The 15,436-nt window shown below is 43.2% G+C and overlaps 1 protein-coding gene across 3 annotated transcripts in view; it reads left to right on the top strand.

Annotated features, from left to right (window-relative positions):
* Positions 1 to 8,676, top strand: part of mamdc4 (MAM domain containing 4) — a 29,660-nt gene extending 20,984 nt beyond the window's left edge. For 2 of the 3 annotated variants that reach the window (XM_028601948.1, XM_028601946.1), the window contains exons 25-31: positions 1,249 to 1,398; positions 1,688 to 1,813; positions 2,711 to 2,835; positions 2,962 to 3,067; positions 3,688 to 3,881; positions 5,304 to 5,369; positions 8,099 to 8,676. In XM_028601948.1, coding sequence (XP_028457749.1) covers positions 1,249 to 1,398; positions 1,688 to 1,813; positions 2,711 to 2,835; positions 2,962 to 3,067; positions 3,688 to 3,881; positions 5,304 to 5,369; positions 8,099 to 8,134 — 803 coding nt within the window. In that variant the 3' untranslated portion in view covers positions 8,135 to 8,676. The remainder of the gene's footprint in view (positions 1 to 1,248; positions 1,399 to 1,687; positions 1,814 to 2,710; positions 2,836 to 2,961; positions 3,068 to 3,687; positions 3,882 to 5,303; positions 5,370 to 8,098) is intronic. The other variant, XM_028601947.1, reaches the window with a different exon arrangement.
* Positions 8,677 to 15,436: the final 6,760 nt, after the last annotated feature.

Here is a 15,436-nt window from a genome sequence, read left to right as displayed (position 1 = left end):
TCTGCTTTGCCCACCCAGAGAATTTGGCCCACCCAAGAGAGAGAGACATCATGGCTTTCAAACGAGCTAAGTGGCAGTTGGTCAAGGCCACACCCTCACCCTCCACCTTGCCCCCCCCTCCTCTCTCCTCCTCAATAGCTACAGACACAGACATGGCACATCCTAAGGAAAGCTCATTGTGGGACTGGCTCTAGTGGCTGTTGTTCTGCACCAAGGCTGAATTTTGGGAAAGAGACTTCAGATACAGTATTAGGGGACCACTAAGGTCTATATAAAAGAGACTTCAGATACAGTATTAGGGGACCACTAAGGTCTATATAAAAGAGACTTCAGATACAGTATTAGGGGACCACTAAGTCTATATAAAAGAGACTTCAGATACAGTATTAGGGGACCACTAAGGTCTATATAAAAGAGACTTCAGATACAGTATTAGGGGACCACTAAGGTCTATATAAAAGAGACTTCAGATACAGTATTAGGGGACCACTAAGGTCTATATAAAAGAGACTTCAGATACAGTATTAGGGGACCACTAAGGTCTATATAAAAGAGACTTCAGATACAGTATTAAGGGACCACTAAGGTCTATATAAAAGAGACTTCAGATACAGTATTAGGGGACCACTAAGGTCTATATAAAAGAGACTTCAGATACAGTATTAGGGGACCACTAAGGTCTATATAAAAGAGACTTCAGATACAGTATTAGGGGACCACTAAGGTCTATATAAAAGAGACTTCAGATACAGTATTAGGGGACAACTAAGGTCTAAATAAAAGAGACTTCAGATACAGTATTAAGGGACCACTGAGGCCTATATAAAAGAGACTTCAGATACAGTATTAAGGGACCTCTGAGGCCTATATAAAAGAGACTTCAGATACAGTATTAGGGGACCACTAAGGTCTATATAAAAGAGACTTCAGATACAGTATTAAGGGACCACTGAGGCCTATATAAAAGAGACTTCAGATACAGTATTCAGGGACCACTAAGGTCTATATAAAAGCATCCAATGAGCACCATGTCATGGTACCTTTAAGGAGAAACACAACAGACTTTTAGACTTGTGTTCAAAACATGGCATGATTTTACTCTCGCACCTGTGAGTGCCCTGTTTTGTTTTTATTCATCTTAGTTAGATCGCAGCAAATGGCATTACGACAGCCAAGCTGCAGGTTCTGACCTCTTTAAAGGAGCACTCCACCGATTCTTTTGTTTGTTTGTTCCGTTAAATGTCCCAGGGTCTAAGTGCAGCCTGGAGAAAGGTATGTGTAGCTGGAGCAACACTCAAAACGTCAAGGTGGACATACTGGACTGGGAGCTGACGAGTCCTGAGGCAGAGAGACACTACTCCATCCCTCCTGAAGACCACAGTCTGGGCACAGAGAAGGGTAAACCTGTGTGTGTGTGTGTGTGTGTGTGTGTGTGTGTGTGTGTGTGTGTGTGTGTGTGTGTGTGTGTGTGTGTGTGTGTGTGTGTGTGTGTGTGTGTGTGTGTGTGTGTGTGTGTGTGTGTGTGTGTGTGTGTGTGTGTGTGTGTGTGTGTGTGTGTGTGTGTGTGTGTGTGTGTGTGTGTGTGTGTGTGTGTGTGTGTGTGTGTGTGTGTGTGTTTATCCATCCAATAACATGTACGAAAAATGTACTGCAGTGTAAAATCTACATTCCGTTTCCTTTCTGCCAGGTCACTTCCTGTTCCTTCCAAGCAGCAACCGGACGGCAGCCTATCAAAACGCTCAGTTGCAGAGCCCTCACCTGCCCCCGACCAAGGGCACGTGCCTGAAATTCTGGCTCTACAAGCCATTCTCATGTAAGGATCCATGTCCTCATTTTCATAGTTCTTTTATTATTGAATTTTACAATATACGTAGATTAAGAACAAAACAACAACATCAACATTCTCACCCCACATCGAACATACCCAACCCCCCCTGTTGTCACTCGAGAATGAGACTCTGGTTAATATAGGAATGTGCAACATAGTATGCAAAAATATCCGCGCGTACACAATGCAGAAGCAGAACGCAAGGCACTTAGTATTGCACAGTGAAGTTGAAATATGAAAAGTCATTAAGGCCCAATAAGCGGTGAAACGGAGGCAGCACGTCTGGTCCCGGAATGTCAAGAGTCACACCAGGGTCAGATATGATAATTTGAACATTTATTACTGTACCAGTGTGGAGGGTTTATCGAAAAATGAAGTCACACAAAAAAATCCCCACTTTTTCAGAGCCCTGTAGCGTACATATTTTTTTAAAGCTTCAGATTAGACAACACATCCCTTATCCAGTGGGAGACTGAGGGCATGGCAGCATCTTTCCACTTCAAAAGTATCAGGCAGCATGCAAGAAGGGTAGTAAAGGCAACTACTGTATGGCCCCCCCAGCAGGTAACCCCAAGATGTCCAAAAGTTAGTCCCACTTTACTCGGTCTGGTGATATAATACTAGGCAGAGCTTCCTCTAAACAGCGAGCCATTACTTTGGCTAAAACGTCGTAGTCTGTGTTCAACAGAGAGATGGGTCTGTTCTGTTCTGTTTTACTAGTAAGGTTATTCACACCTGGTGGTTGGAAGGGTTCCTGATTTCACTGAGTCGGAGTACATAGCTGCCAAGACGGGGGCTTCCTTGTGAAATCCTTTAAGATATAGTCTGGATGTCAGTGATGCATTTCCCTTTTTGGTGTTTTGTAACACAATCTGTACGCAGCGGACGGCCAGCTAAAGGTGTGGAGGCTGTCTGAAGCTAGACTCCATCAGCTGCTGGTGGTAAGTGAACTGGGAGGGCCGTGGAAACGCTTTGACGTCAACATCACATCTACTGAGGAATACCAGGTCAGAACTACATATGCTGCGTCTCATTTATATACCGATATATTGCTTTTAACATCAAATTCTGCACATAGCTAAATGTCATACATCGCACAGTAATGACGGACTACTGTGTCTTGTTGTTTACAGATTGTGTTTGAAGGAATCAAAGGCACATTAGGCGTCGTAGCTCTGGATGACATTGAGTACACCGTCGGAGTCAACTGTGCTAACGAAGTCACAGATGCACTGCCGAGTAAGATGCGCCGGGGGGGTTCTGCCCATTAACTGCTAACCAGCATATGTGCACAGCTTATTTTCTTCTCTTCAAGAGAATTCTTTTTAAGTAATAGTTTGACATTTTAGGAAATATGCTTATTGGTTTTCTTGCTGAGAACTAGATGAGAAGATTGTCACCACTTTTAATGTCTGTATGCTAAATATCAAGCTACAGCTGGCAGCAGGTTAGCCTAGCTTAGCATAAAGACTTGAAGCAGGGGGAAACAGCTAAGCTGGATTTGTCCGAAAATGGAAAATTAAGTGTACCCTCACTTTTTTTTCACTTTTTTTTTTTTTAACAAATTAAAACAAATTACACCTGATATTACAAAAAGCTACATGCTGGAACTATTTCTCTGCGGGCCGAGTGATTTTGCTGTCCGTTCACTTTAGTACAATATAAAAATCATCTTTCAAAATCTGGAGTTTGGCTTTTAAAAAACGTTCAGCGGTAGAGGAATTTGTCTTATTGTCAGCAGTTTGTCAACTGGCTTAAAATGCAAAACCAGCAGTGCCTTGACTGAACTCCCATTGTCCTCAGCATAATCTCTGCTAGCACAGGCCACTAAATGTTTGCCATCCTCCCTGTATAATCAGAAAAGCGAGACAACGCGGGAGGGATCGCAGCGTCCGTCATCGTGGTCCTTCTGCTGATCGGCACATTGATCGCCCTGCTGGTTTTCTACCTGCGGACCCAACAGAGAGTCAAGGCTTTGACCGGTCCGTCTTCATCATCATCTTCCTCAGCTGTTGGTGGTTTCAGTAATGAAATATATGAAACAGACCTCACGGTGAGTTTATCTGACATTCAAACCTTTGTCAACAAACCGTCCGTCCATCCAATTTGTGTCCATTGTGTTGGTGAAGTGACATTTAAATGGTCTTAGAACTACAACAAAGATGGCAGAGTATAAGCACTTGTAACATTGGCCATGTTGTGTGTTAACATCTAGCTAGCTGAATGAAAACATCTTTAATCAGCTAAAATTACATGTACACTCTAAAGCAGGGGTCTTCAAAATTTTTTCAGCCAAGGACCGCTTAGCTGAGAGAGATGGATAAGGGACCCCCTACTACTGTGTGTGTATATATATATATATATATATATAGTAAAATTAAGTTGCAAATTAAATTTACAATCACGTGTAGGACGGCCTAAAGCCTTTATACATACCTTTTTAGTGCATAGAATACTACGCTATTAAAATAATAATTGTTGTCATTTTATAAATCATGTTTTAATGTTAAACATACATGTGGCAGAGTGAATCCTTAGGATAACCTGGATCTGTGGATGGCTACCTTAGTGACTACCTTTCCTATCGGCCAGTAAGCCTTTCATCAGTGCGTTTTTTTTTTTTCTTCACAAAAAGGCAGATTTATATTTGCTAATAATATGTTGGATTCATGTTAAGACATTTTAGTTTTTAAAAGAAAACTTCCAAAAAATTACAATAATATGGTGGCCCCCCTGCAGTAACTCTGAGGACCCCCTAGAGGTCCCGGACCCCCTGTGGAAACTCTGCTCTAAAATAACCAACCAACCACGCTTAATATACCAGCCATAAAAATTCCTAACAATTTTGTTTTGATTTTAAACAAAAATGAGTAGCAGATTTTAGCTTTAAAGGAGAATTCCGGCCAATTTTTACATTAATCTTGATCGCTATAAATATGCGTGTACTTTCGTTTGAAATAAACCTGACCCGAATCGGTGCAGGCAACACGGAGTAGCTGCAGCTACGTGTACAAACTTCCACTGCGCTAAAACGTGCCTCTTAACAGACACAAAATGCAATTAAAATGTCTGTGCAACATGAACAGGGCCCTTACGTGACAACAAGATGCGTTTTCAACTCAGACATTGTTTTAATTCACCTACCCTGTCTCGATTCTGCTGGTAGCTAGCTCGCCCTGTTAGCTGCTAGCTAGTTCGCTGGTAGCTGCCGTCCGTGATAAGTGTGTTCAGCCAAAATACCACGCGGCAGTTCCGTGTGTATTTGTACCTCATCCATTTTGTGTGTGATCGATCAGGTGTTGGTCAGTAGGAGGCTTGGCAGTGTCGATTTGTGTGGTAGGTTTAGCCGCACTAGCAGGCCCGAACAAGATCAAGATTAGCGTAAAAATTGGCCGGAATTCTCCTTTAATGTAGCTGGCAGAATCATCTTTTCTTTAAAGTGTCTGATTAATGATTAATCATGTGTTAATTTCAGCAGGACCATGTGATGGTTGTACCAGCGCAAAATCATCCGATGGCAGCTGGGTTCAATAACGTCTCTGTGAGTGTACAGCACTTTATACTTTTTATGAGTAATGTGTTCTTTAATTTGGTGCTAAGATAATGTACTCATTTCTATTCACATGTACACATGTAAGTACAGTTAAATAACAGTGGCTTAAAGCTGCACTAATATCTCCTTTACCACCAGAGTCAAGATGATTTATATATCACATTTCACACGACGGGCGTAGACTCAATGTGCAGAAAGTAGAGCCAGAACATTCCATGCTTCCCAAAAAGTGAAGCCTGAACATTAGGGGTGTGCGTCTCTCCCTTATAAGACGATCCGATACGTATCTAGATACATGGGCTACGACACGGTTTAGGGACAATCCATTTTAATATGGACCGATTCAATTTTATTCGATGTTGAAACGATTCGGTGCGATCCGATGAGATACGATTCAATCTGATAGATACAGTACATATTTGTTTAACGTACACACATTCATTTCCCATTATGAATTAAAATACGGTAAGCCAATTCTATAAAAGAAGCATTGCCTACCTTCAAATAAATATATATTTTGTAAAAGGGACCAAGGAATAGCAAAGCTAGGACATGCTAATAGTATACACTGTAACTTCAACTCAATTAGCTAGCCACTTAGAACCAAATCAGCTCCATATTAAATGAAACGGCCTCCTTGCTGCTGTAATCTTAGAGACAGTAACTCAAACACAGGGCCACGCTACACAGTCATAGTTAGCACTCCAATAATAATCATATACCGTATTACGTGAGTACAAATGTGAGCACAATAATACTGTTGTGAGCATGTGGCTAGCAGATTTTTGTGCTGAATGTAACTGAACATGTTAGAACATATAAACGTCAACATAAACTTAATACACCCAAATACAAAGCTATATTTATACTAGTCTACTCCCGTGTTTATGAACACACACATGGGTGGATGACTCACAGACCACAGCTAGTACAATTTACAATATCCACGATGTATTTCCCTCCGCCACCCCGAACATGAATGACCAAGTCCTTAAAGGGGTGATAGAATGCAAAACCGATTTTAACCTGTCATAGTTGAATAACGACAGTTCGGTGGGTAAATAGGACATACATAGAAGATCAAAGTACCACTGACACCCCTTTACTATGAAAATTTCATATTTTGAAACTGCCGCCGAAAACGGGCGAATCTCAACAAAGCTAGTTGCTTGCGTAAGCATCTCAAATTCCGAAACCTTAAGAGAACGGTCACGCCCCAACATTTACATAGGCTACACAACTGACCTGAGATCAGGTAGTCTTCCGAATCTAGGTTGCTCAGATCTCTCTCTCCATTACAAAATTCTCTTCTGAAACTTTTTTATGCGAGAAATCAACTATGTAAAGCTCAAATATGTATAATATATATATTTTACGAAAATGGATGGCTAATTGCAAATTTTGTCCGACTGTGTGTCGGAGTTCAGCGCCAGTGCTGCCTGTGTTGTTGCCTCGCCGCCCGGGCCTGCCTTCCTTCACAGACCCCGGCCTGCTCTGAGCTCGATTGAGCTCCGTTACGACTGGCAGCCCACAGCACTCCATACCCGCGCAAAGTCACCGGTTTTTGGCTAATGGACTACTAAACGCTGGTGCTCTGACAGAGCTCCAGGGCCTGCAGTTCCCCTCTTCCTAATGCCAGGTGTGTGTGAGTGAGAGCGCGGTCTGTTGTACGACCAAAACAACTTTTGAACATACACATGTTCTACCAAAACAAGTTCCTTCCCGAGGCTATTTTGCAGCGGCTCCGGAGCTCCATGCGACCCTAAGCACCGCCCAAGACAATTATGATCGTTTTTTCTCCCATCCCAGAATGCTGTGTGGACTAGCCAGATCCTCCTCCGCAGCGCCGTGGAGGAAGGTCTGGCAATGTGCGACTATAATCTTAAAGACGGCAGAGAAGCAGTATGTGATATTTGCTGAGAGCGCTAATGGGTTGTGAAGTGAGAAACCACATTCAATAACTCTCTGCAGGACACAGACAGAAGTGTGTGTGTGTGTGTCTGTGTGTGTGTGTGTGTCTGTGTGTGTGTGTCCGGCCATCCGTCCGTCCCAATCCCAAAGTGAGCCCTAAGGAAAAAAAGACTCACAGACTTAATTGACCTCAGGTGCTAAGTGAGTGAGTGTGTGAGGCCACATGGGCTCAGATGGGGATTAATGGGATTGGGACAGCACTTCACAAGATCACATGTTACCTTGGTGACGTTTAATAACAAAGATGTTGCTGACACTTGCCGGTTTGTCGCTTTCCACACGGCCAAGGCTCAGGAGACGGCTGCGTGATTCCACATTATTTCAAGCGCTTGTTTTACAAGCTGGAAAGCAGGTTTTCGGATTTCCCTACGGTCTCCGCGGTAAACGTCACAACGCTTTGAACTGTAATTCCCTTTGGTGAAGTCTGCATCGATGCAGACTCACAGAAAGAGCTCGGTTAAGTGTGTACTCAAACCCTCACGCCCTTTGAAATTCGACATTGGGACAACCCTAAGCCCTTAGGAATTTCGCGAGAACGCGCACCAAAGTCTGCGAGTCTGTGAGTCCGGACTTTGGGATTGAGCCTGTGTGTGTGTACAGAGCAGTCTAATGCTGATGTAAATGAGTCTTAAAACCAGAAGAAGACTGTAACCTGAAAGTTGGCGCCCTTCCGTGGCCAGCTCATGGACAGACCACTGTATGGTTGTTCTTCCTGACGGATCCCTCTTCTTCTTGTGTTTCTGCAGGTCTCTGCGCATGTCAGAGAGGTGGAGGTGGCGTGAGGCGGGAGGAGTGGTGGTCCTGTCACCTAAAGGTGGCTTTGTGAAAATAAGGTGATATCACAGCAGAAGAACTGCTTGTGTCACCCTTACATAACACACACGCACACACACACACACACACTCGCATACTCTCATACACAAAACACACGCACAGCCCACATACTGAAACACTGATAAAGGCCTAATCGACGCAGCTCCCTCCGATCACGGCTCTTTGCCTGGACGGAAACATGGAAGTCCGAAGGTGAACGTCTAAGGTGTCGTGAAACGAGAATTAGTTTAACTTTCTTTAAATCGAGACTGGGCATCACCCACGAATGGCAAAAATGGTTGTGTGGAGATTTAGGATCCATTTTGGGTCTGTAAGGAAGCGTGAGCTGGGGGCACGCAGCTAAAAAGACGTGAGTTTACCAGGCAAGGAGGGTCTAATGAAAGACACTATGAAGTTGTATTTTGGGAGTAGAGCTTGACTGACATTAAGGACTAAAAGTTTGTTTACTGTAATATCTCTGCCTTAATCCGTATCTCACAAGCCCTCCCCCCCCCCCAACTTATGGAAAGTTGTGGAGCCCGTTTAAAGAGACTGGAGAAAGAAAAGGACTTTAAACTGACAGGTTAAAAAGTTCGTAGGACGGATGTATTCTTCAGGATGTCTTGGGTTAACTTTACTCCACTCTGAAACAAGATATAATTGAGTTCTGATGATAAACAAATTAAACTTAAGCATTGAAAAAGTGGGTCAGTGTGCCTTTTCAATCAGTAAATTGTCTATGGGGAATAAAATAACTGCATCATGAGCCATAAAGTAAGTGTGTGTGTGTGTGTGTGTGTGTGTGTGTGTGTGTGTGTGTGTGTGTGTGTGTGTGTGTGTGTGTGTGTGTGTGTGTGTGTGCATAATCTGATATCTGTGGTTTTTATATATATATATATATATATATATATGAAAAATGGGAACTGAAATCACATTCTCTTAAAATGTCTATAGGTCTTTTGGTTTGAGAATTTTTCCAAAATCTTGTCAGTCCAGTGAAATTTGAAATGTTTGCTCAAAATTAGTCCAGAAAATGTATTTATCAATGTCGATCACACAGAAATTATTGAGACTTTTGAAAACTGACTAACCTTTAACTGATTAACCAATTAATTACGCTAAACATTTTCTCGTTATGTCCTCTCAAATTTAAAGATGTAGCCTACTTGCTTCTTCAGTTTCCTTCTAATACTTAGTGTTGGTATACTATATAGCTTATTTTACAAATTCTTGGACAAAGTATGTATCATCTGATGATGTACATTGGAGAACTCAAAGAATCAATGGGCGCATCCAGCGTCAGAGGATGAATGGTAACCTATAGCAATCACGCGTGCTCTTGATTGGTATCTCCGTGCACGGCTCCGCTACGGTCAAATGCCTAGAGGGGATGACGACATCATGTCCTTAGCAACGGTCGTGTCTCTACGGCAACATCCTCCGATGTCCCCTGCTGTCACCGTGACTCTCATCTGTTGTCAGGAAGAAAAAAAAACACCGTTTTCTCTCGGATGGCTTTGGAGGATGATGGGTTGTCATGGGCTGAGCGCGAGCGCCCACCGCAGCAGCCGTTTGTGTCTCGCGACTTGAGTGCCTAAAGTTAGAGTGGACTGGGGGGCAACGTGGCCACAAGGACCCTCTTCTCTTCCTCCTCATCATCATCACCATTGATTCATCATTTATATCCTGCACAAGACCGCCAGCCCGCGCCGTCTGCAGCCCGGAGCTGTTTGCTCTCATCTGGACCGTTTTTATTTGCACTACAACCGGCTCTCATCCAGCGGCGCGCGCGGCTGAATGGATCCCGCCGTGCTCATCTTCCTGCTGTACGTGATGATCGCGCACGAGCTGGTCTGCGGCTTGGTGCAGTACCGAAAACTGAGCGCCAAGCCCCGAAAACGTGCAGCTGGACCTCTACTGCGCACGAGGTGTGTGTGTGTGTGTGTGTGTGTGTGTGTGTGTGTGTGTGTGTGTGTGTGTGTGTGTGTGTGTGTGTGTGTGTGTGTGTGTGTGTGTGTGTGTGTGTGTGTGAGAGAGATATACCAATATGTTTTTGCACTGCTGACATGTAACCTATTTATAGCTCTGAGAGGATTTAGCAGAAAAATTAATCTAGTGGGTCATTAATCTACATTAATCTAGATTAATGACCCATTGATCGATATTGTTGGGGTCGATGTCACCAGACATCAATGCCAACAATAACAATAGTTGTGTTACCCTACCTTGCTGAAAATACATTTAGCAAAAAAAATAATAAAAAAAAGAAATAGCTGAAATGAAAATTAAATTAAATGTAACAAAATAAAACACATTTTGTAAGTGTGAGTTGTATTGTTAGCCGTACCAAAACTTTGTCTAACCGTTGGAGAATGGAGGGCGGTTCCCTCTTGACCTCAACATATCTGTAAACAAATATTGTAGACTCAAAGGTTCACTTACTAGTTTTTTCTAGTTTAGTCATGTTAATGGGACTTGCTCATTATCATTATCATATGCAACCACTAAGTTTCTTAACGGTTATGGATAATCAGTACATTTCGCTCTCCAAACGTTTTGAGGTTTAATATTACAGTCCTACATTTTGGTCAGTTTTATTGAATACTTTGTGGGTTCTTTTTGGTTACCCATCAAACGATTCTTGGTGGGAATTAACTGGCTGTGTTCCCGAATGCTTCCAGAGTAACATGTAAATACTCAATTTGTTATTGAAACTAAAATATTCATGTATGGTTGTGTCAAGGCTGTGGACCTGGCTTTGTGCCCGGAGGCATTTTATATATACGTAGGCTACGGCAGTATTAAGACTTCCTTTAACTGGAACTACGGGTCATAAACCAAAGGTATGTGGACAGGCAACTCCAAAAGATAAGTGAAACTTGAATGTTCCTGAAATGTCCTTTTGATTCTATAATTAAGAAGAACTCTTGAATGGTGAATCGTAAAGAAGGTATGTGCCTTTTTCCCGACCGTCCGTTTTGAGCTTTCATCACATGTACTTCCTCCTCAGCGCCCAGGTGTGTCGGGGAGCATGGAGGACAAGCAGCCAGTCGTTCCGGCCCGACAGAGGAGGGCGGGACCTGAGGAAGAGCGGACGCATTGTGAGGAAAGCCTAATATAGACAGAAACTGTCTGTAGAAGAACTTGAATGGCAGCAAACCGGGCCAAGCTAACATCAACAGCAGAATTTGCATACTGGGTGGCGGCGATTAGGCCTACTGTGAATATGGCTCTGCTGAGGTTTGGGAGCCCAATCCAGCAGATGCCCTCTGTAGATGCAGATGGTTTAAATAAAAAAAAAAAAAAAAAAAAACATTTTGCAGTGAGGCTCAAATTCGTTTGTGAGTTCTTTGTCTTATGGTCCCAATAAAATCTGTGGTTAATACACATTATCTGGGACCATGTTTTTCCATCCATCTTCATCTGCTTCATCCGGGGTCAGGTTACAGGGGCAGCAGCTCCAGCAGAGGACCCCCAAACTTCCCTCACCCCACCCAAATTAACCAGCTCTGATTTGGGGATCCCGAGGCGTTCCCAGGCCAGGGTAGAGGAGGTATATGCTGCATCCCAGGTCCTTAAATTGCATCCCCGGCTCCTCCGCTTGCCTCCCTTCCTCGCGTCTTTCAGCAGCACGGCTTCAGGGAAGGCTGCTTTCGTGCATCCTCGCTTATAGCTCCTCGGTGATCCCTCCTCGATGCTCGCTCCTCTGGGCAGAAATAAGAGAGACGTCCTTCACAGAAGAGGGACAGAACAACTTAAGGGAACTGAGATACACCACCCAGTCTCTCCACCTAGTCTTGGGTCCTTCCTGAGGCCTCCTCCCAGCTGGACTAGCATGGAACACCCCCCAGGGGGCATCCTTACCAGATGCCCGAACCACACCAGCTGGCTCATTTCCACGCAAAGGAGCAGTGGCTCTACTCCGAGTTCCTGACTGTTGACTGAGCTTCTCACCCTATCTCTAAGGTTTCTCAAAAAACACATTCACTTCAATTTTATTTATACTATCAAATCATAACAAGAGTTATCTCGAGACACTTTACAGATAGTCGGTCTACACCACACTCTATAATTTACAAAGACCCAACAATTCCAATAATTCTCCCAGGAGCAAGCATTCAGCGCAACAGTGGCGAGGAAAAACTCCCTTTTAGGCAGAAACCTCGGGTGGTGAGGAAAACTTCCTTTTCAGGGAGAAACCTCGGGTGGTGAGGAAAACTTCCTTTTTAGGGAGAAACCACCGGTGGTGAGGAAAACTTCCTTTTTAGGGAGAAACCTCGGGTGGTGAGGAAAACTTCCTTTTTAGGGAGAAACCTCGGGTGGTGAGGAAAACTTCCTTTTAGGGAGAAACCTCGGGTGGTGAGGGAGAAACCTCGGGTGGTGAGGAAAACTTCCTTTTAGGGATAAACCTCGGGTGGTGAGGAAAACTTCCTTTTAGGGAGAAACCTCGGGTGGTGAGGAAAACTTCCTTTTTAGGGAGAAACCTCGGGTGGTGAGGAAAACTTCCTTTTAGGGATAAACCTCGGGTGGTGAGGAAAACTTCCTTTTAGGCAGAAACCTCGGACAGACCAGGAAGGAGAGAGGAGAGAGGAGCTCAGCATGTCCCCCGGCAGTCTAAAACTATAACGGCATAACTAAGAGCTGGTCCCACGAAAACCTGAGCCAGCTTCATTAGGGTTGGTAGATGAATCTGACGACTATGAAGAGAAGCAGAGAAGAAGAAGGGGTGCCGTGTCTGTCCCCCGCCGGGGAGGGTGTATAGCAAATGTACAAATGTAATTGTTCAACGCTTTAAAGGAACACGCCGACTTATTGGGACTTTATCTTATTCACCGTAACCCCCAGAGTTAGACAAGTCCATACATACCCTTCTCATCTCCGTGCGTGCTGTAAGGCTGTCTGACGGCGCCAGCAGCATCAGGCCAGCACAGAACATGCAGGTGAATGGTTCCAGCAATCCTACTGCTCTGAATAAGTGACAAAATAACACCAACATGTTCCTATTTACATGTTGTGATTTGTAGAGTGACAGCGTGTACAAAAAACAAGGTAACATGAGACACAGACATTTTCTACCCGTAAACAAACCGGGAACTATATTCTCAGGCGGAAGAATATAGTACTTGGGCGGAGTGATATGCTCGCAGCAAGCCTGTCTGAGAATATAGTTCCCAGTTTGTTTACTGTTAGAAGATGGCTGTGTCTCATGTTACGTTGTTTTTGTACACGCCAGACTCTACAAATCACAACATGTAAATAGGAACATGTTGGCGTTATTTTGTCACTTTTGTCACAATTCGGAGCAGTAGGCTAGTTGGAACCAGTTACCTGCAGGATCTGTGCTAGGCTAAGCTAATGCTGGAACCGTCAGACAGCGTTACAGCACGCACGGAGATGAGAAGGGTATGTATGGACTTGTCTAACTCTGGGGGTTACGGTGAATAAGCTAAAGTCCCAATAAGTCGGCGTGTTCCTTTAAGCAGCGCAAACTCAACTCAGTATTCCGCGCGGTTGTATTGTGGTGGGCCTAGAGGTTTAAGAGGTATATATCTCCTCTCTAACACCTTTAACCCTTGTGTTGACTTCGGGTCACATTGAGCCGTTTTCAATTTTTGTTTTATATCAGAAAATATGGGACGTAGAAATAAGCGCTGAAAATGTGTAGAAGAAAAATTTAACAATTTAAAACGTTGGAAAAAGCAAAAACAAACTGTGAAAAAAAACACAAGGGCTAAACATAAAACCACAACTGCTGAGCTAGTAGTAGTAGTAGTACATAAGCTGTTTGTTTTGAAGCCTACAGTGTGTCCTGGTTATCTGGATTCTAACTGGAATGTTGCACAACAAGGAAAACTAAACCTTGTGTAATAATGTTGTGCATCAAGTTTGTTGTTCACTGTGATTATGAGGAATTTCCACACAAGCAGCCCTTTTTTTTAATTGTAAATCATTGTCATCGAAGGGAAGGGAACTGAGGGTGTTGACTCAACATCCACATGGTACCTTGAGTCAAACCCTTAGAAGTATGTTCATAATTATAATATACCTGCTGATGGGATTCACATTGTCTGCTTTTATGCCCAGCCCTAAATTGTCGAAAAGACACGCACACCCAAAACACACACACGCCCAAGTACTGAACAAACAGAAATAGAAACTGTTGGCCTTTAATGAATCCATCTCCATCTCCAAGAACACAAACAAATGTCAGTCAAACGGCATCAACTTTCAGTGGAGTGTAGATGCAATACTGCATACAGAATCCCATTTTATTCTATATCCAACTTAAAGGTACAATATGTAACATTTCGGCAATAAAATGTCCAACAACAACTATACCTATGTTATATATATTTTGTTGAGTTGTGTTCTTACACTATCCTAAGTGTTTCCAACAACATTTTAACCGAGAAAAATCTGTTATTTTATTTTAATAACACGGGACGTTTCATTTAGTCGCCTGTCAGTGGCGTCATAAAAGCTTTGACCCCTCTGGTTCCTCTAACCCTCCGTCAAAACACGGGAACCCAGATGATACATTTGAGAGTAATTGTAAATCGTACAATGTCACAGAAAAAATAATGCTCAGTACCCGTAATACAGCTTGCTTTCTGCCACACAGCATCATTTTGTAGTAGATCATAGTTAGAAGATATTATTTGCCTTGTGGGTTCATAAAACCTCGAAAACTTGTCCAATCAAAACAGGGACATTGTTGTCACCAGTTTAAGGACCCCTGATAACTGGGCCCTTTAGGTAGCTTAGCTTGCATATGTCTTTGGCCCGGCTTTGTGCACACATTTGAGTCGTTACATTTCTGCCCCCCCTGCCTGATCTCAGGACAGCTAACCTGACGGAAACTGAGCACATGAGCGCAGCTTCTAGTCTCTAATTGTGTTCACTGAGCTGCAAGACTCTCAGCTCAGCAAACAGCAGTCAGACACTATCAGCAGATGGCCTCTCTGGCACACAGGTAAGTGGGTGTTCATTACTATTTCTCATGGGAGTGTATGTCCGCCTCAGCTATACCTGTGCGACCATTTGTCTGACTTATTGTTTGTGTTGGTTTGTTTTAATATATATATATATATATATATATATATATATATATATATACGGCACAGAATGGGTTGATTTTGACCGAAGAAAGTAATTGAAATGTTTTCTGTGTGCAGACAATATACTACAGTCTGGATGTAACTTACTACTTATATATATAGTTTTTTGGGTTTTCTTCTCCACAGAAGAGAAGCTGTACGGTTTAAACACTG

This window comes from Perca flavescens, chromosome 16 (assembly GCF_004354835.1).
Source record: "Perca flavescens isolate YP-PL-M2 chromosome 16, PFLA_1.0, whole genome shotgun sequence".
NCBI lineage: Eukaryota > Metazoa > Chordata > Actinopteri > Perciformes > Percidae > Perca > Perca flavescens.
Note: the sequence above shows the minus strand (reverse complement) of the source record. Positions and strands in the feature narration are given on the sequence as shown.